At 36.5% G+C, this 24,398-nt stretch overlaps 1 protein-coding gene across 3 annotated transcripts in view; it reads right to left on the bottom strand.

The window, feature by feature from the left end:
- LOC113120993 (disheveled-associated activator of morphogenesis 1-like) overlaps positions 1-24,398 on the bottom strand; it is a 78,625-nt gene that overhangs the window by 35,353 nt on the left and 18,874 nt on the right. For 2 of the 3 annotated variants that reach the window (XM_026291177.1, XM_026291179.1), the window contains exons 1-3: positions 22,998-23,312; positions 9,777-10,049; positions 3,400-3,489 (exon numbers count right to left, since the gene is read on the bottom strand). In XM_026291177.1, coding sequence (XP_026146962.1) covers positions 3,400-3,489; positions 9,777-9,959 — 273 coding nt within the window. In that variant the 5' untranslated portion in view covers positions 9,960-10,049; positions 22,998-23,312. Of the gene's footprint in view, positions 1-3,399; positions 3,490-9,776; positions 10,050-22,997; positions 23,313-24,398 lie in introns of those variants that run through there. The other variant, XM_026291178.1, reaches the window with a different exon arrangement.

Here is a 24,398-nt window from a genome sequence, read left to right as displayed (position 1 = left end):
GGCGAATACAGTATGTCCAGACTGTATTCATACTATGCACAAGCACACTTACAGAACAAGTGTTATTAACCATTTTAGTAAATGCAGTTCAGCACTTTCAGATGCAGCTACTGTGTGCTTACTGAGTCACTGGGTCTTTAGACTTCAGTATCAACATTAAACTAAGAACAATCAAAGTGCCTGCAGTTTATAGACCTGCAGGATTTTGTCACTTCCGCGTGCTTTCTATCACCCCGACTGTATTGCTGTTACATTACTGGCAGGTAACCATCGACCACCCACTGTGTGTGTGTGTGCTTCATGTTTCAGTGCTCGTTCTGTCTTGAGTTAAACACATGGATTCACACTGGAAGAACAGTCTGGCATGAGTTTATGTTTGTGGCATCATGGAGGGTTGGATGTCATTAATGAACTCAGACACAACCTGGCATTTCTCTGCTCTCTGCACTCCATTAGGTCATGGAGGATAAATGGTATGACTTGGCCCCACTGTCTCCTGCATACCTAAACATGCAGCGGCGTCCAGTAAAAATGAATACTGTAAGTGTGGTTTCATAAAACAGGATTTGCTTGTTAAAAAAAACACTACGATTGCAAGAAAATCAAGACTGAATCCTGAAGGGGTGACATCACCGGTGCACAAACATTTTTGTCTCACCATAGGCCCCGCACACTGGCATTCAGTCACTTAACGGCTGACTCTTGATTATGCTAAATCGAGTGTCACATTGCATCAAAAGCAAATAGAAATTACAATCACAGCCGCTATCTTGTCTACACTGGATACAGTATACAGATGAGAGTTCGCTTTCTGACATAGTCCACGCAGTTGAGTCTGTCGTCAGTAGCACAAAATTGACGAGTTTGGTTTAAACAGCTCACTCAGTCCTTGTACAGAACTCAGAAGAATCCCAGCATAAAGGAACAAGTGGACAGTTCACTTTGAGTAACATCCCGGATCATGTCAGAGGAGTGATTGGTGCATATTGTTTTGTAAACGAGGCACAGTGTCATGGAGAGTTCACAAAGAAACATTTGTTGAAAGATGAAACAGTAGTACATCTGACTGCAGCTGCATCACACTGTAAGTAAATGATTTCATAATGCTTTGTCTGGAAATGACCATTTCATGTTGATCATGTTGTCAAAACACCCACACGCAATAGTGAGGGGGCATTGATACTGTTTTCCTATGCAATAACATTAGCCAATCATAACAGTGGCCAATTACTGGCAAGCCTTAAAGTACACGCCCCTTGAAACAGGTCGTTTTGTTTTTTAAAGATTTTAAGTAAACCTCAAGGAACATATTTTAATAATAATAATAAAAAAATACATGTTATAACCCCTTTAGGTTAAAATTGAATTGTCTCATATATACAGGTTTTTCATATATCCTTTGTTTTGTTAAGAATATTTAGCATATAATAAAACAATAGCTTAAAGGGTTAGTTCATCCAAAAATGAAAATTATGTCATTAATAACTCACCCTTATGCTGTTCCAAACATGTAAGACCTCCTTTTATCTTCGGAACACGGTTTAAGATATTTTAGATTTAGTCCGAGAGCTCTCAGTCCCTCCATTGAAGCTGTGTGTACGGTATACTGTCCAAGTCCAGAAAGGTAAGAAAAACATCATCAAAGTAGTCCATGTGACATCAGAGGGTCACTTAGCATTATTTGAAGTATCGAAAATACATTTTGGTCCAAAAATGGCAAAAACGACGACTTTATTCAGCATTGTCTTCTCTTCCAATATCCTGTATTAATTCATGTACTGAAACGGTGTTCGGATCACCAGTAGTTCTTTCGGACCGTTCGATTCAATAAACCGGTTGAAGAAAACAGTTCACCGGTTCTTTTGCGCTCGATGTAATGACATCATTGCTATGATTGCCCTTGATTCAAGCCTTCGGTTTACCAGCGCTCATAACACTAGCACAGAATCAGTTCTGAATCAATCACCAAAATAATCAGTTCAGTTCAGACGCCCTGTGTATCGGTCTGCTTCACACTGAATCACACATGCGCAGTATCATCAGCTCCTCGGTTCACGAATCGGACGCGTCTGACAGAAACGGCTCTTCACTCGTGAACGAGTCAGTCTATTGTTCGTTATCTTGCTCGGCTCGGTGTTCATCTTCAGTTCTCTCTTCACAGCAGTTCAGTCAGTGTACTGTTTGAGTAAATTAATTACTCTGGGATATTGGTTTGTTTGAACTTAGAGGGAGTGTCAGCCACATTAAAAAAAAGTGAACAACTTAAGTCATTTGTGGATTAATGCGTATTAGAGAAGCGAATTGTTTAAAACGATTCAGTTTGATTTGGTGAACTGAATGATTCGTTCGCTAACCAGATATACAGACTGCTTTGATTTGAACTCTATCTCTCACAACAGACACGGAAGAGAAGACAATGCTGAATAAAGTCATCGTTTTTGCTATTTTTTGACCAAAATGTATTTTCGATGCTTCAAAAAATTCTAAGTGACCCTCTGATGTCACATGGACTACTTTGATGATGTTTTTCTTACCTTTCTGGACTTGGACAGTATACCGTACACACAGCTTCAATGGAGAGACTGAGAGCTCTCGGACTAAATCTAAAATATCTCAAACCGTGTTCCGAAGATAAAAGGAGGTCTTACATGTTTGGAACAGCATAAGGGTGAGTTATTAATGACATAATTTTCATTTTTGGATGAACTAACCCTTTAAAGAAATTTGGAAATAACAATTGAGATAGAAAGAAATTATCTTAAATAATGAAAATATATATATTATGGTAGCTCTCCTGGCCAACAAAACTAAACAAAACTAAACTAAACTTACCAAAAAGTCAAAACAAGCTTTTGTTATGCTTAGTTTGTATAGATACAAGTAAAGTAGAGCATTTCTCAAGCGGAAAGCTTTTGTGAATCATCATTTGTTTGGTTCTCAAATGTTGATGAATGTAACGAAAGGAAACAGGCTGACTGAGACACTACCAAACTCTCTCTGCAGCAACAAACTGGGTATCCTAAAGAGACGCATGCACTCTTTTAGGTTGCTTTCGTTTGAAAGCATCTGCTAAGAAGTCTAACATGTCAGTTAAAATCTAAAACTTTGCTGACACTTAATTTGTCAATGAAAAGATTAATGGAAACATTTAACAGATTAGCCATTTTAAAGCAGAGATAAGGGGCATTAATTAACCCAGAATCAGTTTCTATCAGACAGAGAGGTGATTATGTTAAGCACTTTGATATATGAGATGTTTAGATTCTGACAGGATGACAGTGTAATCTAGTTCACCAAACTTTCAACCGAGGATAAGAGGGTTTAACACTCACCCACCTACCCACCTACACACACACACACACACACACACACAATGATCTAATGTAGGAGAGTTCTAACCTTCTTCTTGCTGCAGTATATCTGCCATTTCTTTTCTGCTGGTAAGGCAAACATGGCCTCTCTGTGCTTCTCTGTGAGGTCCAGCTCATCCTAAATGAAAGAAAAAGAAAAAAGATTAGTTATTTTTGAACCTGGACATGGCAAAAACAAACTGTAAACCCCTCAAGGCAGGGTCAATATCCACCCACAAACCAATGATAACAGCATGTGGAAACCACAGAATGTTTTTTCAACTTTCTCCTCACTCACAAATACTTCCTCAAATCCCCCAGCAGGGAGGACACAGGGAACAAAACGTCCATGACAGCAGACCTGGTGAAATGACATTTCTTTCCACTGCAGACTTATGGCTGGAATGATAATAAACCAAAGTTTACTTGAACTTCACTTGACTTGAGTTTGGAAAACACGAAGGGAATGAATCATATGGATTACAGTGGATATATCTCAGTTAATGAAAGCTTTTCAGATCAAATGAAAATGCCAATGCTTGTTTAATAATAAAATCCTAAAGTGAAAATTAATACGAATTGAATTAAAACTGCAATTCAGGTAAAAATAGGACGGAATTAAATGAAAATAAATAATACAGCTATTGTAAGTGAAGTATTTTATGCATTTATCTTTTTAGTATGAGTTAAATATTTATAATGAAAATCTGTGATTATGTTAAAATCAGTAAATTTTTCTGTCTAATTTAGCATTCTGGGGAGTATTGTGAATTCTGTCCAAAACCATCCGTAAACACTGAACGACTGTCGACGGAACAATCAATGCCTTTGGCAATGAAAGTCCTAGTCATAAACTTCGGCCACTTGCAATTTCATTTGTTTTGTCCTTGAAATAGCAGTTCACCACAACAATCACTGTGTTGTGCTGTGTTTGTCCTCACAGTGGGTGTGGGTTTCCACAAAAAAAGCCCTGGTTTGTTTGTTAGCTGCTCTCGACATGGGAGTCCCATGCAAACTGATGATCCCACTGTGAATTTTCACTTGTACACACACACACATACAAACAAAAATATTCATATTAGAATGTTTATCAGAAATCCATTCACTTGGATGCAACTACATCGGTGAACAATCAGAAAGGGTGTTGTTAAGGGTGTTTTTCTCTTTAATGTCCTCTTACAAAGCATTCTGTTGTCCACCAGAGACACTGCAAGCTTTTTAATATTAAGCATTTCTTATTATTATCAATGCTGAAAATATGCTGCTTAATATTTCTGTGGAAACCTTAATACATTGATGTATATAAAGTTCAAATATAATTTATTTGAAACAGAATTTTTTTCTTAACATTATAAAAGTTCTTACTGTCATATTTCATAATTTATTGCATCCTTATTGCAAAGTAATAATTTCTTAAAAAAAAAATATATATATATATAGTTTCTTCCCCCGCCATTGACTAGTTCTTTCGTCATTTTGAAGACAACGCTTCCCCACCATTGACAAGATTTTATGGCTTTTCATGTTTTCACTGTTAACACTTGGGCACTATTACACATCTTCTGAACGAGTACAAAACATCCCAAACAAAAACACGCATGAACAGGAAGGAGAAACGAGCAATTTCTTATGTAAACAGATGCATATTAAAATTAAAGCGATCATCAGCAATAGACAGCATATAAATGAAAAATGCATAATGTTAGAGAGTAAAATGTTGATCCAGGAAGTGGTACAGTACATGTCTGTGCAAGCTTGGGAGGTATTGATGGAACCGATTTACTGGATTTATGCTTTTATAATCCCACTGAATATTATCCAGATGTAGTTTTTGACAAAAATTTGTTTTTCTCAGCTTTTTGCTAAAAATTATGCCTTTTTGTGAAACCAACCTATATTCAAGTGTTGATAAAAAAAAAGAATGCTTTAAGCTAGAATAATAATTAAAAAAAAAAATTTAAAGGTAGAGGCTCTGATCTTTATTTTGGTATATTGCATATTCAAATAATCATACAGCAAAATATACTGGAGTCTTTCAAATTTGATTGAAAATCATCAAAATCGCTGGTGGTAGCTGGCAACTTTTAAAAAAATGCTGGCGGGGACAGAGTTAAACATAATATACATTGTTCAATAAAGCTAGCAGTCCACTAATGCAGATCTCAGCGTGTTGTTTTTTTAATTAAATTAATTTATTTTTTAATTTAAACACATGCGATTTTTATCATATCATTCCTATTAAACACCTGCAGAACATGATATTGGAAAAGGACCGTTTCAGCAGTCAAAGTTGATTGAAAGTGAACTCTACGAACTGAATTGGATCACATTCAAGGATCGACCTGCCCATTTCAGCAGCAGAACCTAATAAAGAGGCCTCTCAGCGCACATCTCTCACTGTAAATCCCTGCATGTAGAGCTACACAGAGATCTGTCTGCCAAATCTGGTAATGGCTTCCTGTCTGGAAGTTCTTGGTGACAGGTGTCCCTCATGCTCCACAGGGAAGAGCTGCTGTTCCTCTCATCCGGCCTGGTGTCTCTTCCATCTCTCATCTTCCTGTGAATCCCCTGGCCTTAAGCGGAAACAAGCTGCACAGTCAGCAGAAAGTCTAGACATCCCCAGCATATACACATGAAGACCTTACACGTACAGTGTTTTGTTACAGTCAAGGGCAGCCAGACTACAACCAGGATGTTCCATTCATGCAGAAAACCACACCTTGCCTTATCTGAACCCAGCACGCCACATCAAGCCCCAGCACTCAGCTGCAGAACAAACATTAGAGCCTGGGCTGTGTGCATCAATCTATCAATGCTCTACATCACCACAGCAAACCTTTCAACACTCATAATGAGGAAAACGTCCACTGTAGAACATAAACTCTCTATTGTAGACTGTGCATTATGTGATTGGGCTGTCAAATCAAGTTGATTAAAATAAACTTGCACTCTATTAGAGAATACTGTTGGATAACTCTCGAATTACATCAACCAAATTAGTTTTACAGTTTAAAATAAGTAATTCATTACACTATAATGGTTTATCGAGGCATTAACTATGCCTACATGCTTTATACAAATGTTAAAAAGATAGCTCACCTGAAAATATGCAATTACTATAGCTGTTTCCATTTACATATTTTGATGCACACTTTGGGAAATCACTTAAAAAAGCTGAATGAAAAAGCCAAGATGTGCATAAAATCTTAAAATGTGCTTAAACAATTTATGTGTTTAACTGAGATGGTACGATATGCATGAGGTAAACATTTACAGAATTAATTCCAAGATGAAAAAAAAGAAAGAAAAACTCATGAGACTTTGCCTCAGCAGCTCTATGACTGGATAATTGGACTAACCAGCTGACCAATCTCTCAATGCACACCATTTCAAATGTTATTTTAGTCATTCAAGTTTGTCATCAAAATGATTATGTATAATTACCTCCCATAACTGTCTCTCACAGTTACTTTCCCACGCATTTTGCATATGTCTCCAAATGCAAAATAATATGACAGCTTTTGTTATTTTTTTGTCTTTGCACTCTGATGAGGCTTTGCGTCAGTTTCCCAGGAAGCAACTATTTTGTTTTAATGAACACATAAGATGTAAACAGTGCTTTATCTTCAGTTGTTTTATACAATATCGCTAGGCTTTTTTAGCGGGCCTATAGAATTTCGCTCCATAAACTGTACACAAATTTGCGATCGCTTCAGAGTCAGTCTGCTTAATTTTTATATGAAAACGGTGTCAGATCTGTCTCCTCTCCGTTTTTCAGCGCGCTCTTCAATCAGCAGACCGCTGCGGAGCAGCGCGAGCAGACTCAAACAGAAACGGAGGATACAAGGTGTGTATATCGTTAAGATTGTTAGAATATCTGTATCTGTGCAGTTCTTTGTCAAAAATACAGTTTATTAAGGGTAACGGGGGAGCAATCGGTTTTTCATTGACTGTAAAGTTTTCAGTCCGTTCACCGCTCATCCAACCACAGCTGTTTCCTCCAGCGACAATCGAGCTCTTAACACATATGAAGTTATACTTTAATTGTACTTATTTAAATATACTTAATCTAATTATACGTACTTTATACATACACTACTGTGCAAAAGTCTTAGTCTTAGGCAGTCTGTTGTCAGACTGCTTGTGCATTCAACAATCTCACTAGATTATTATTAAAATTAATGGTGAAAGGAATGTTTGGAAATGTAAACTGATATTTTCTACTGACACGCTACAGCAAAATATATAAATAACTGGCTTAAGATACTAAAGTGCCTAAGACTGTACTTTAAAAACGACATTGTTGTTACTTTATAAAGAATGACCATACAGTCATTACAGCGCTCATTTTAACTAAATATCAGAGTAAGGGAAGCACAACTTTGGAAATGAGAGCATCCATGGAGCGTGTGAAAGCTACGGATTTATTTGAAATCTTTTTAATGTTCTTTAATGTTATCCCTTTTAGGCTTTTTTTATTCATTTATTTTTACAGAAGTATCGGTTCAGGCACCGGTACCATTTTAAAAGTATTGAAATGGCCAGTATCGGATAAAACCCAATTGATACCCAACCCTAGTCATTATTCAATAAAAATAATGGCATCAACTCTAGCTCTGTTTGGTGTGGTCATAAAAAGAAATCGCAATGTCCAATATGTGAATGAATCAATTAGACATGATAAGCTAATGGAATTCAAATCTTTGAAGACAAATCAATCATGTGGACAAATTTTTATGGTCCTTCTATGCCCACATTTATTGTAATTGTATGGATAAGAGCAACCAGTAGCTTACACTCTTTAAAATTTTTTTTCCCTAATTCACGTAATTTAAACAATGGCAGAATTTACATTTTTGGTTGAACTATCACTTGGATTCTATACCATAAAAGGATTATAACGCAATAATTTTGGTTGAGTCTCAAATGTTATATCTGGGGCCAATCATAACACAAAATACCTAATCTTATTCTATAAAAAAGACATATCATGGCTAAATCACATGGAAACTCCCTTCATGTACCTCATTATTTTCATTTCATCCTGAAAAGCCCCTTTGTTCTAAGAATATTTTTGCAATTCTAATGCACTCAGTGGGCTGAATATGATTAATTTTTAAGAAGACTTTGCCAAGTCCTGACATGAAGGGGCATTTGCATAATAACCTCTAAATAAATGTCAGCTACAATATTTCAAATAATTACCAAGGTGTCCTCTACTAAACATAATATTACTTTTCATGAAAAACAACATGTGAATAAGCAAGCAGGTTGCCAGTTACGCAACACCGGTTTACAAACTCAACAATAATTTGCCAGAACGGCGCGTGCTGAGAGCATGAAATCTTTCTATGAGGGCTGTGAAAAGACAGCAACTGCGACTGCTTTGTGTTGAACAAATCAGTTCGAACCCAAGTACAGGGAAAGGGAGGTTAAGAGTGGGTCAGACCAAAAACAAGCAATTACACTGCAGTGCAGTCCAAGACACAAGGCCACTCAATGCAACCCATTGATGTGCAAAGTGAAAGCTGGCAGAGATGAAGGAGGAGACGAGAGAGAGAGGCAAAGTCTGCAGCATGCCACACTGCTGCGATTTCTATTCAAGCAAGGATTAAAGACAACATGTTTGGTGGATCAATTACAGCTCCTTAATTATGCTAAATAGAGTGCAAAGGAGGAGGAACTGAGTATGGGAAAAATAACGCTTTGGTTCTTGGTTAATTAGCTCCACGTTCAACACATAAAAATACTTCTGTGATGCTAAAAATGCTTACTTTATTATTATTAGTAGTAGTAATATTAATAATGTTATTTATGTCATGTATAATGTTATATATTTACTATATATAACTAAATAAAAATAAAATAAAATAAATTAGAATAATGCACACTATTGTTCAAAAGTTTGGTGTCAGTAAGAATTTTTTAACAAATTAATACTTTTATTCAGCAAGGATACATAACATTTGTCCAAATGTGACAGTAAAAAAACATATAATGTTTACAATAAATCATTTATATATCAAAGAATCTGGGCGAAAAAAGATAAATGTTTCTTGAGCACATATTAGAATGATTTCTGACAAATTATGTGACGGTAAAACTGCAAATTCAGCTTTGCCATCACAGGAATTAATCATATTTTATAATATATTCAAATAGAAAAGAGTAATAATATTTCCTAATATTACTGTTTAACTGTACTGTATATTAAACTGTGCAAATAAATGTAGCCTTGGTGAGCATAAGACACTGCTTTTAAATGTTTTTACCAACCTCAAACTTGTGGATGGTAAAGTAATGTAATGTAATATAATATAATTGTTAAATACTGGAAGAGTAATTGTTCTGGCTGATATAGATCTGTCCCTGAAACAAAGTGAGCGGAGATAAAACTATACAGAAATGTTAGAAGTTGGCACCTACCACCAGCTCTGAGAACATGGCGTCCAGCTCATCATAGTTGGGGATGGGCAGCGCCGGCTCCATGGTCTGCAGGGCGAAGTCCTCCCGCAGACGATAGGTGATCTCTGGGTGGTCACTGCTCTGGAAGCAGCAGAAGAAGAAGGACACACCGTGCCCTCCGCCCCCGCGTTTCCGTGGCGCCATGGCTGCTTCAGAGTGGGGGCTCAAGGGATGATGGGAATGAGGGAGTACTGGTCCTCCCCCAGGTGAGAGCTATGCTTGCGTCACTCAGCCCTGTAAGAAAAAAAAAAAACTTTTGTCAAGACTTGAGGTCTATTCTCAGGACAAAGACTTCCATCAGCCTTGATAAAGTCCTGGCAACAACTTGATGATCTAACAGTTCTGCTACATCTAAAACTCTAAATCAAGATGTCAACCCAGAAAGACTCCCCTAGGCCTAGTCGACACCACAAGTAGTCACATGACAATGCATGTAATCATCAGATTGGCTCATTCCAACTAACCACATCACAGGAGCGACTACGGACCACAATGCATCACTCCCTACATAGGATTACAGAGAATGTGCAAATTAACACAGCTTGCATGCACATGTGTTAGGCCACATCTATATTTAGGACGATAGAAAGAAATCCTGGGTTTCATTGACCACAAACAAAAATAAAAAGCCTTTTATAAAATCCAAACATGACAAATAAGAGAAGAGGAGACTGCAAGTTAAGTCACTTCACTGAGTCATTGACAAATAAGTCACAATATATGTGTTTACAATAAAGAAAAGAAATTATCTATATAAAAAAAATTATCATTTATTTCTGTGATGCAAAGCTGAATGTTTAGGATCATTATAACATGATCCTTTAGAAATCATTCTAATATGATGATTCATTATCAAAGTTGGAAACAGTTCTGCTGCTTAATATTTTTTCAGAACATGTGATACTTTTTAGGATACTTTGATGAATAAAAAGTAAAAAAAAAAAAAAGAAGCTATCTTTTTAAAATTCAAATATTTTGTAATAACAATATGCACTACTGGTCAGTAATTTGGGGTAAGTAATTTTTTTCTTTCTTTTTTTTTTATAAAATCAATACTTTTATTCAGCAAGGATGTGTTAAATTAATAAAAAGTGATGGTAAAGAAAATATATTATTAGAATATATATATTATTAGATTTTTTTTTTTTAATTTTGAATAAATTCAGTTCTTTTTAACCTTTTATTCATCAAATATATTAGAGAGCAGAACTGTTTCCAACACTCATAATAAATCATAATATTAGAATGATTTCTAAATGATCATGTGATAGACTGGATGTTACATGTGACACTGAAGGCTGGAGTAATGATGCTGAAAATTCAGCTTTGCATCACAGGAATATTTTTTTTTTTAAGTATATTCAAATAGAAAACTATTATTTTAAGTTGTAATAATATTTCACAATATTATTGTTTTTTCTGTATTTTTGATCAAATAAATACAGGCTTGATGAGCAGAAGAAACTTCTTTCAAAAACATTAAAAATAGTAATGTTTCCATACTTTTGGTCTGTACTGTACATAATAAATATGCACATGTACACCAACATATATCACATAAACAAAAACTTTCTTTATGTGATATTTTGCGATTAAAGGTGGGATTTGTATTTTTTGAAAACCGAGTTGGACCAAGTACTAAAACAAACTTGTAGCCAGTCAGCAGTAAGGGGCGTGTCTACTCATGATGTGGAGGAGAGAGCGCTCAGTGCACAGGACGGACATTAGCCGAGTTGAGCGACGCCAGTAACATAGAGATGGCAGAAAACAAACAATAGAGGAAGACATTTCCAGAACAAAAGAAGGATTAAGGCAAGAAGTAGCACCTGTGTAAATTTCGGCTTTACAGCACTTGAGAGAACTCAAGGAGTGGGAAGGCCTGCGATCGGATTCAGAGGTTGCTTTGTTTCTTCTCACTATGCCAGTAACATTAGTTTTGCTTTGTCTCACCGAACTAATATATGCTGACTGTTGCTTCAATATGCTTGTGTGTGTCATGTTCGCTTGTTTGTTTTAGTGATTTCAAATATCAACATTGACTACCAGAAAATCACTTACCCCACCTTTAATCGTTTGACAGCGCTTTAATTCAGAACATATAAACATGTTCAAATAAAGGTTTAAAAAGTTACATTATTATTTCATTGTTTTTGAATAAATTAAAAAATCTAAACCACACTGAATCTATTGCCATTGCCATTGTTGCCATAAACCCAATAATCCAAGACTAGCCTCTCATGTTCATACTTTCCAAAAATTGAATATGAACAACTGTTGTAAGAACAATTAGTGTACGATAGACCTCTTTGTATAAAAGCATCTGTCACTCAAGCCCAGCAGCAGAAGGTCCATCAGCTGTCTTTACAGCTTTGCATTTGGGTGTGGAACCACAAACAAACACCACATGGCCTGAACAATGAACAGCACGGTTGCTACATGAATCTGCAAAACCAGCAAGATTCTCTGCCTTGGACAGGCGTACAGACGTGCAGGTGTGTGTAAACACCTGTGAGGCATGTCAACGCCGATAAAGTGAGGAACCGTTTGCCCTGTGGGCCAAGGAAGATGATTCTGATCACAGATGGCTGCCCTGAGGTCACAGAAAAACACACTGTGGGAAAACCAGATAAAAAACCTGAAAGGAGAAGTCTGAGGATAATTCTAGGGAAAAATAAAGAACGAGGAACTAAAGAGAAAAAATAAAGTGCATGAGAGAAGGCTATGTAGGTGGAGATGTAGACGGTCCTAGCCAAGTCTTCCCTTGAGTGGGCGAGTCTGGCACCAATGCCCCTTCACCGCCTGTCGGTCACCAATATAAATCCACACAGCTGGAGTACAGCTGAATATAACACCCCTCCACCAGTCCATTGCCACAGTGGAATTCCCAGCTGCCCCTCCCTGGAATTGGAGTCGGTCGAATCCCAACTGAAACTTCAAATGGGTTCTGTATGTAATATGTTTCATCCTTAGGAGAACAGCTGTGAAAACCTAACTAAAACATGCAAGATGTAGTACAATTTTTGTGTGTAAGAAGACATTAATAAAGTAAGTGACAGTCAATATATTTATAAAGCTAAAACAAATCTATTTTGCAGCCTTGGTGAGCACAAGAGACTTCTTTTCAATCTTACAGACCCCATCAACATTTTACTAATCCAGCTGAGCCGTTCCTCGCCTCACCCAGCAGTCAGCGTCTGGTTGCACTTACTGACATCCTGCATACCGACTGGAGTGATCTGGTTGGGTGAACTCTGAGATCATCCCTCAGTCCACGAAAGATCACGGGCCGCCACACATTCCTTTCTATCTGTGGTGCGATATCAATACATGTGCCCTGTGGCAGAGACCTGTGGCCCTGGAGTACAGTGAGGAGACTCAAACAACACTCGTTCAGATTCTCTGTCTAACCTCTGGCTGACTCGGAGTCCAAGCTGATAATAAAATAACCTTTAACAGCATTAAACCATAAGGATAGCATCAAGACAGTATGACTTGTGAGTAATCAGTGTGTCTGATAACAGGAATACTACCATCTGACAATTTGTGTTCACACACAAAAACAACTATTTTTTACAGTTAAAATAATTACAGTAAAAATCTGTTAACATCCAAGTTGATAAATTAATAATTTTCTTAATATTATTTTTTTATAATCATTTTAAGTTAATTAAGCTTATGTTTTCATACCATTAAATTTTTTTATCTTATTTTATGCAGAAATAATGAGGGATACGTTTTTGTTTTTGCTTGATTGTTTATTGCTTTTATGCTTCTCAAGTTGTAAAAACCATCAAGATATTACTAAAAAAATTATAAATTAAAAATATAATTATTATGAAATATTTTTACATTTAATTTATGAAAACAATATTTTTTATATTATGAAAAAAATATTTCAAATGTCCAATTTTCCTTTTGAAAGTCCACTCTGTGCCAGAACCCATGTGGTCTGTGTTTACTGTAAGTTAACATGGACTGGCTGGATTTTGGATTTTGCGTCAGATATGGCCCATCAAGTCTGTCTTTGGTTTTGTTTTTACCAGTTTTTGGAAAGCTTTGCTGTGGTTTATTCCAAAATGGTGTTTGGAGAGCTGCGTTGCAAGTGAAGGTGGTTATGGCTGGAACTGCAACAGTAAGAGATGATGAAATTAATGAGGATTCATTGCACATAAAAATGACCTCCATTTTCACCAAAGCGGAATAAACAACTGTTAAAAAGTCTGATATTCTCACTGTCATCAGACACAAGCATACATACAAGTCTCTTTATACAGAGTCAATCAGTCACTCATAATTTAAATAAACATATAATTTGGTTTAAAGAAATACACTATATATTAACAATAAATATGTTTTGTATTTGAGTAAAAATATCTTCTTTTTTTTTTATGTTTTACTGGAAAAGATTACAAAAATACTACTTAAGAAATGTTTATTGCAACATTATTTTCCATTAATAAAACTGACATAAACTAGCAGAGAACTTAAGCCAGAGATGCTTAAGCCAGATTACTAAACACAGAACTAGACCACAAAACATTTCACTAAGCATGTAACCTAGAGGCTATAACCTGTCCTCATACATACTAAAATGATATTTGATTCCATCACTGTTTAACATTTGGCACATATTTATAAGCAGCCCAAATTTCTACATTTTGACAACTTGCTAATCTAGTGAGATCAAATAAAATAAACTAACCTTAGTGTTATGCATAAAATATGTTTATTTTAGTGTTCTGTCAACAGAAAGAGACTCTTTTTAAGTTTATTAACATGATAGTTTATTCCCTCCGTTTTATTACATTCACGCATTGCCATTTAACAGGCCAGATTTCAAACTGAAACTATTGCATAGAGAAGTTATGACTTGCTGACCCACATTATAAATCTCTCCTTTCTTCTCATTCAGCTGACACAACAAACAGAGGCGGTCATGTGACCTGACTGCTTTGCATAAAGTAAAAAACAAACCCCCGCTCCGCCATGTGACTGCCATAGGGGCCGCCGCTTAATCTTTTATAGACGGATTATGATTAAGCAATAAGTAATTACTGCTGATGCAAAAGCCTTTAAACTGTGATAGACACATTACAGTATGTGTCTGCAACATGAGAGGCAAAAGCAGAGGGGGCAAGAGCTTACTGTAAATCACTTCCTTGTTATTTCCATAGAGGTGCAAGGTGTACTTAGCTGGAAGACAGATGAGCAGGAACAAGCAGTAAGTGTTTACTGAGATACATTTGAGACTTCAAACACAGATAGTATCAGGAGAATAAGAAATGGTCTGTAGATTCTAATCATTCCATTTAGTAACCTTAAAACACAGAGCTCAAAAAGAAATATGATAAAAATCTAATCACCTTCAGACGACGTTCTTTAAACATTAACCCTGATGTTTAAACTTTCAAACAAAATGGAAAGAATGTCAACATATCAAATGAACAACCAGAAAAATGAGCCTGTCCAAAGAAGATAAATAGGGAAGCCGGTGCAGGTGACAGAGTGAGAAAAACACATTTCATGACTGATGTCACCACTCAAACAAACAGGATTGAGAAGCTGAAAGTGATACTACAGCTTAACTATTTTGAAAAAAGACTAGCTACACAAACACAGCTAGGGTTAAGTGGCAGTGATGTAATGATTATCCGTATGCCGGTTAAAAATAGATTAAAATATGTAAAGATAATAAATAATACAATTTCATCTTGCCTCTGTATAATTCATATTAAAGTTCATAAGTGCAGCAATGCTTTGTTTACAGCGGAAACCAAGGAAATTAATTATGTGCCACCTACAGGTAAAGAGTGAATCTGCGTCTCGTTCAGCTCGTCTGCCGTTTCGGTTTCATGCTTTATCTATAGTTTTGCAAAACTGAAGTCAAATCATATTTGTTTTTGCTTCAAATTTTGAAATTATACAATCTAATTTAGATTAAAAACTGTTCATGTTTGCAGCCTCTTTGTTTGGATCATGATTACAATGCAGTGGTTGCCTCTCATTTTAAATGGAAAGAGCACAGACAAAGCCTTATTTTGTTTATATGAAGAGATTTATTTTATTTGTGTTATTTATTTGATTTGGGGCTTGATTTAAAATTTCAATTTAGTTTTGTTATTTACATTTAAATTCTATTTAAATTTTGTTATGTAGCAGATGCTTTTATCCAAAGCGACTTACAAATGAGGAAAATAGAAGCAATCAAAAACAACAAACAAGCAATAATATGCAAGCGCTTTATTAGTCTATTATTGTAGAGTTTTATATAAATTTCACAAAGAAGTGCAGCATTTTGTCCAAGCAATAATAAAAGGACATCTTTAATTTATAATTTGTCTTAAATGTAATTTTGTAAAAAAAAAAAAAAAAAAAAAAAATAATGAATCAAATAGAATCGTGAAATCAAAATAGTGGTTGTGAGTTGAGTGAATCGCTACATTCCTAGTAAGCGGCCCTCTCTGTCTCGTGCTTAGATGTAATGGTAAGCAGTTTGAATCAGTTTGTTAATTTAAACAGGTTCAAATAAATTATTCACCAAATCAAACGATAAATAGTTTTTGACTTGATTATATAAATAATGTTGTTTTTTAGATTTAATTAGTACAAATGTAACTGTATTTGTTCAGTGTAATAGAGTGCACAAGTCTTCATTATAAACCACAAACCAAACCAACCTACTGTATGAGGTAAACCACAACATAAACTTTGATTTGAAACAAAACATTATTTGAAAATCACACAAAAAAACAAAGCCACATAACTGTGTAAAGGTATAGTTCAGTATGGATGCACTGAATTTTCAGAAACCAAAATTGTTAAATAAGTAAAAAGACTGAATAAGCTGTACTGAACAATGACACGACACAATCAAGTAGATGTGCGCACTAATGCAACAAACATGGAATCATTTAAAACTGTCAGAAAAAGACGCAGCAAAAATCATTGCAAGCACAACAACAAAAAGGGAGAGGGGTACTGTTGAGGGATTTATACAGAGGAGTTTAGTGTAGATCGCCACTGTAAGCCCACTGGTGTTCATATTGATACAGTAACTGCATTAATCTTTCAACTCTCTCACCTCTGGCCCTGCTGAGGGTTTATCTTCCCCATGGGCCTGTCCTGACAGGCCACATTCCACACATAGCCAGCCGAGTTCTGCTCAACCCCGCTGCCATCTCACCACGCACCCTTTTGTCACTCTTCCTGTGTCCTCAGGGTGCTAATGGTAACTGGGTTCAAGTCTGCATTCGAATCCAACGCTCGTTAGACTGCTTCTGTTGTTTTTGTGTCACAGAATGAGTCAATCTTCCTTGAAAAACACAATGCCAAAGACTGTTGCGCGCCATATGCACAAGTAGTGAGTAAGTGAATCAGCAACAACAACAACACTGACGGCGAATCAGATGCTTCATACAGAAAATAATGAGATAGCCTAATCAGAACTGTAATAAATATTGGAATCATTATCCGGTTTTGCCATTAACAATTATTTTCTCTAATTTATCAATTGTATGTGCATACAGTTTGTAATAAATCTACATAAAACAGAATCCAAACCCCAAGATCTAGCTGTAAACAGCTTATCTGCATTCAGTCAGATCTAGTGAAAAGAAAGTGCTGTTTGTGTGCCATAAGCCACTTATTTGTTTGTATCCATTCACATATTTCATTACATACTGCTCTGAGCATAAAAGACGGTCACACACACACCCAAGTCATTGTAAACCAACTATAGTAACAATACACCTGCAGACAAAGGGTGGAGATACAGTGACATTTAGTGTCTAGTGTTGGTTTGGAAATCAACATAAACATCCTTTCAGTCAGTCAGGCCATCAGAATAAGAAAGAAATGAAAGCAAAAGCACAAAGACTGAGAGCCATGTGTCAGGACATACCGGCGGTGACTTTATCCACTGTGACAGTCTGAACACCCCTCACCCCATCAGGAAGGCCTTTACCAAACAAAGCCATTTCTGTCCTACCGTTTCAGCCTTCTATTTTCTATCTTTCCATCTATGTTTCCATTTCTCTTCTCAGCTCCTACACAGCAAAAACTAAGTGCACTTAATCTGATAACTTGGCTGGAGTGTTGCCCAAATTACATAGGGAAGATTTAGGATTCAGTGCAGAAAAAGGTTAAAACTGCATAACAAGCATCAAATACAAGCCAATTACATTTTATTATAATATAGGCCTATGCTGTGGAGCAAAACAAATGACTTACTAATCTGGCTGTGTTCTCTGTTGAGTATTCAACCCACAATGAGTCAGTCTTTCATCTAACTCAAGTATAAGTACTAGGAAAACCATTAAGCATTTAATAAATGCAATTAATAGTAGTCCACAATTAGTAGGTTAGCAGCAGCATACACAGTCAAGTGAAATTAGTTCCTTTTTTGGCCTAGTTTATTTAATAATGATAAGAGCTGTGGAAACATCCCAAACCAAGAAAAGCTTTCAACGATTACATTGAAAATCCAGTTAAATCAGAATAAGCTCTTATAATCTCTAGACAGTGTCTGAAACAATTTACAGCTCTGTTTTTATAAAATAAAATAAAACAGCACTTGTAAATAATAACTACACACTGCCAAAACTGCCACAGTGCAAGTACTTGCAATCCCTACTCCAGCAGTGTCTGACCTTATTTACAATTAAATTATATATATATATAAAAAAAAAAAAAAATAATAATAATAATAATAATACAGACTCACACAATTGCTTCACTGACACAACGGTAGTTCAATCCCTATTCCAACAGTGCTTTCCACAAATGACATTTCTTTTAATAAAATGAAATTAAACAAAATAACTCAGTGGTCTATGTTTAAATTGGTTGCTTTGATTCTGTACATGACTGTATCCAACGTAGAGTCAACAAGAGCGTTCCTGGGGTGCAAATGTTATTATAACGCAGTGGCCTGGGACCATTCTAGGAGTGACTGCCAAATCAGATTTTCTCTCAGAAAGCTGACAACAGGGCATTCAGTGGTAGCGGCTTTTTACTACACATGTACAGGCCATGTGTTAATCCGTTTTATGGCTGCAAGCACACCATTTCACTTGTCTGAAACATTTAAAATGAATGCAATTCTACAACCAAAAAGTGTTTACACAGAGGTATTAATTCACAAAGGTCACAGAGTCACTGTGTTACATTCCTACTCAATTTCTCTCTCGTTCCCATTGATAGTTGTTGCATTCAATGTTTATTTGCATAAGGTTATCCTCTGCTCAATTTTGTGGCATCATCAACTGATGTTGTTCATGTCACTACAAATAACTTCCAGTCAATTTGGTGCTGCAAATCAATGTCTGTGTGAAAAGTTGTTAAGTAATGGCCACCACGCACTGATATTATTGAGCAGCAAACATGATGCCTGGTTGATAAAATGTTTATGGTCAGTAAATACTGATACCAGGACAAAACTTTGAATTGAAAGAAAAGGGGTCAAACCTACCCTAGAAAAAAAAAAAACAGATATATCCCAAACAGACATAATCCCTCGCCATCTTCTAAGTCTACACTTAATGCCTAGTTGATGAAACTCGTTTATATAGTCTGTAAATACTGATATAAAAATAAAGGAAAAGGGATCAAATCTAGTCTAGAAATCAAGAAATATGTATGTGTCCCAAATGACAATGTCAACCCCAAGCCATTCACAAAGATCAATGAAAACTGATACAAGGAAAAAAATTGCAATCAAATGAAAAGGGGTCAAACCTAACATTATAAATAAAAACATAATCGACACGTACCAAATGACATCATTAGCCCTTGCCATTTTCCAGGTCTACACTTGACGCCTGGATGATGAAGCCAGCTCTTAAGGTCAGTCAATACTGATACTAGAACAAAACTCTCAATGGACACAAAGAAGGGGTCGATCCTTGCCTAGAAATCGACAAATAATGGACATATCCCAAATCACAGTGTCAACCCCTTACTTCATCTTCTAAGTCTACATTTGATGCCTAGTTGATAAAAACAGGTTTTATTGTCAATCAATACTGATGATAGCAGAACAAACTCTCAATTAAAAGAAAAAAGGGACAAACCTAGCCTGAAGCTTGAGAAATAATGCACGTGTCCCAAATGAGAACATTAGTCCTCACTGTCCTTCACCAGGATTGTTGGGTAATATTCCACTATGAAGTCCACAAAAGTTAACAAAAGGTCTAAAAGGAGAACCCTTCTCAAACCTATCATGACAAATAGGACAGTCTATGGTCTTGTGGATTTCATGAATGTGTAAAAGCAAAGACCACAGGGCCACTCCACATCAAGTGTGTCAATTGGGACGGGGCCAGCACACATTTCACACACCGATAAGTTCATAATGCTTGCACTTAAAATAGCTTCATAAATCAACATTGTGGAGAGGAGCACTGGGGAACCATTGAATGCTTCCCAACATGAGGACTCGACCTGGAGAGTGAGATATAGACTGAAGCTTTCGAAAGAGGTGGTGAGTAACACTACGTTTGTGAGAAAAGCCCTTCATTAATCATGAGGGTGGTGGAAGCTATCAAGCTAACAGCTAGGTCTCCCCCTCATGTTTTAAGGAACACACTATCTGGATGGAAGGCCATAGTGAGCTTCACGGCACGAGCCAGGCAGAGATTCCTACAACGTGAACCCAAAGCTGGGGTTCAGATTCCACACTCCCTCCTGTCAGGGGTAATTTAGAAGGAAAAACAGGAGGAGAAGATGAAGAGGTTTGAATAGCTGCTCCCCCTTGCAGACAGCCTGTCAAACATGTTCTGCAGACAATATGACCACCATCCCCCCTCTCGACACTTGCACAAACTGCATACACAAGCACACACACAACGGTCAAAAGCATGAGCATTCCTCTCCACACTGACACTCCCATCTGAGAGGCCAGGCCAAACTGGGTTTAACAGAATGGTGATCATTTTATCAAGGGTTCATTATCCTAGCCTGGCCCTGACACAAACCCAACCCCATCCCCCATGTTCAACCAGTTAAACTCAATTAACTAGCATCTAGATCGTGTTATTTTAAATGTAGACATTTATTTTTCACAAGGATGCAAAATACTGGTTATTGGTCAATATTAGAATTTTTCTTTTAGTTGTTTTTGGATTAATTATATTTTAAATATATAAATTTCCCATGTTAACAATTTAGATGACCTTTGATGTCGCTAATGTTCACCTGAAGTTAATTGTTAAACCCCTAATAATTAGGCCCCCTAATAACTGCACAATGTAATCATTAGCGAATGTCAAAATATTTATCCTTTTGTTACTTTACATTAAAATTGTTGTGATGATTAATTTCCACTTTAAAAAAAATATATTTAAGTTTATTTTTTAAGTTTATTTATTAAGAGAAATTAGAATAATATTTTAATATCAGCCACTTAGTTCATCGGCAGTGTTTTTACCTTTAACTAAAACTAAAACTATTAAAATCCTTTTATGTTATTAAAATTAAGCTGACATAAAAAAATTATAAATTATAATTATATAAAACATTTATAAAATATATTAAATTATCTAAATTATATATATTAAAAAAACTTCGAATTAAAATTTGAAATGGTGCAGATTATCTGCATAGGCCAGATTTGACTTTTTAATGCACTCTTCTGGGTTAAACAGCTAAAGCTCTTAAATAATGAGTCAGTGTAGCCCACATTTAGCTCAAACGCAGCAGGCAGGCTTGCAGATGGCAGTCTGAATCTGCCTCGGCCTGGGGGCCACAATAGTTGTGTTGGCCGTGAATAAAAGATGGAAGGAGTTCAGTGGAGAGATATCGGTGAGCTCAGAGACCTCGACTGACAGGAAATGACACCTGACTCAGATGTATGGCGGCACGCTGACTCCTTTGACCACTGCATATGCTAACTTGATCCTATACTTCCCCCGAGGCTAGAGACATCCTCACGAAATGCCAATTTTGCTGAAGTACAAAGGGTAATGAGCTATGGTGAGAAAATAGGTTTTATACACTTTACATACGATCCATCTTTCTCCATGCATATAAACTAAATCATTTAAAATTGCACAAATATAACAAAACACAGACAAAACATATAAATTCAGTGATGTGAAAGCATTACATGGCAAAAGGGTAGCAAAGTCGTTGCATTGAGGGTGCTGTCAGTCCCTCCCTTGCACTGCTGTTGCCTTGGCAACCAGCACATGTATCTTCAACCAGCATTCAACCCTCTTTTTTTGCACTTATCCAAGGGCAACCACAGTAAATAAATAAATAAAATAATAATTAACTTGCTTCTTCAATATTCAGATGACACAGTGAAATGAGAATCTGTCAGCGTAATTTAAATCATGCAATCCAGAAGGTGAGCCACCCCCTCTTATTAAAAACCATTTAATATTTAAATTAAGCATTAGCCTATGAGACATTTGATAGGTCAGCAGAATTCTCCCTTGATATCAGCCCGAATATTTACATTAATTATGAACGACACCATCTAGAGCTCTACAGCTGAAAGACAGCAACATATCAAAGAATAAAAAGGTATAATAGAGAACAAGAAAGAGAGAGATAAAGCCTCAGAAGCTACTGCTTTGAACCTGCAACTGCCTCAATCTTAACCCAGATACCTCTGAGGGTGGGGTAGGGCTTCAAACAGATGTGACAGCAACATTTTGAACCAAAAGACCATAAGCTAACTCAATATGACACCTCAGAGCATGAAAGATACCGTGAAAATAATCACTCATGCTGGAGTTAAGCAACCAAACAACTTGTTCTCCTTTAAGCACATCCAATGAGAATAAATGCAACCAAGAAAATGGTCAAGATAAGGAATACAGCCAGGAAAGACTCATCCATTTGTGAAAGCAGTTTGCTTTCAAGGTGATCTCTGCTCACCCAGTCCAGTCATATTAAAATGGATGCCTGCAATGCGTTTAATACTCTCATTTTATATTTGTATGCATAATTCGGATGATTAAAGGAAAGCCGCATGTCTTGTCACTCAGCGGACACACTGCAGAGCTGAACACGTCCACAGCAGTCAGTGAGACAACGCACACCTGCCCTTCATGGCTTTACGAATTATTAAAACAGCTCAGCTGCTCTCACAGCTAAAGAACAACACCGGAAAAATGCACCACAAACGTTCATTCAGAATGTTATGAGATGGAAAAGCCTCTGCTTGTGTTTACTTACCCTTTATGCCTTTGCTTACGGTCCGTTTAATGTTACATCCATTAAGAGGAAACAAGACTGGCTCCAGAAGCCCAAAGGATCTTCTCTAAAAGGCTTGAGAAGAATGTAAATTCAAGGATGTCACTTCAGTCATTCTGAACATAAATGTGCCGTAGATCATTCCCAGAATGCTTCCATATTTGAGAGCCGGCGTGAGCGATCCTCATCGACTGACCGGTAAAACCATGCAGCGTCTCCCTGCTGTTCAACAGACCATCTCATACAAACGCGCCCCCTTGTCTTTTCCTCTCTCTCTCTCTCTCTCTCTCTCTGAGGACACAGGCACAGATGTTACTATCCACAAGCCACACCTCTTTTCATTACCCAGGTCTCTCATAGGATACAGGCAGAGTTAGACTCCGCCCACTGCTCTTCACTTCTTTCCCTGCTTTCTCTCTCGCCTTATGTTCTGCTGCAGCACTGTTTACAGTCTGTTTAGAGAAAGGCTGTTAAATGGACAACCCAGGTGTGTGTGTTCACTGGTATTTGTGTGTGTGTACATAACCATATTTTGTACCTAGAAGTGAGCTATATCTGACAAAACCTTTTGGATTATCCTCATTTATAAAAATTTTCTAAATGCGCAGCTCTTTTAATTCTAAAAATGCTGAAAGTTTTCTGTTGAGGCTAGATACAAAAACAATAGAATCTATGGAATGTCCCCACGTTTACCAAAGTAAACTATGTGTTTGTTTTTGTATGTGTGTGTGTATGTTGAGGGCCACTTAAAGGGATAGTACATCCAAAGATTTTAATTTCTCCCTCTCAATCCATCCTAGTTGTTTATGACTTTCATCTTTCAGACAAATACAATAAAGTGATATTACAAAAATGGCAGTGAATGGCTGTTGAGATTTTGAAGTCCAAACAAGTGCATCCATCCATCATAAAAATTGTCCCACACAGCTCTGGAGAGTTAATAAAGGCCTTGTAAAGTGAGTTGATGCATTTGTGTAAGAATAATATCCATATTTAAAACGTTATAGACCATTTAATCTCTAGCTTCTGCAAACTATCATATGCGTGTTCATGAGAAAGTGGTATTCCAGTGTATGATATAGGACGTAGGCACAGCTAGAAATTATAGTTTAAAAAAGAGCCAGGATATTTTTTTTTCATATAACTTTGATTGTATCCGTTTATAAAATAAAGACATATATACCTAGGATGGATTGAGGGTGAGTTAATCATAGAGTATTTCATTTCTGGATGAACTATCCCTTAGAGAGTGAAAGAGTCTGAATCTGTGGTTTAAGCAGGCTAATTATCATCTTAACTCTTTTGTAGAGACTGTGTTAGCAGATGCCTAGCCCAAAGCCAAAAAAAGCATAGAGACCAAAAAAAAAGACCTCTAAGAGAATA

The sequence above is a fragment of the Carassius auratus genome, chromosome 20 (genome assembly GCF_003368295.1).
Source record: "Carassius auratus strain Wakin chromosome 20, ASM336829v1, whole genome shotgun sequence".
NCBI lineage: Eukaryota > Metazoa > Chordata > Actinopteri > Cypriniformes > Cyprinidae > Carassius > Carassius auratus.
The sequence above is the reverse complement of the archived record's forward strand: the minus strand, read 5'-3'. Positions and strand labels throughout refer to the sequence as shown.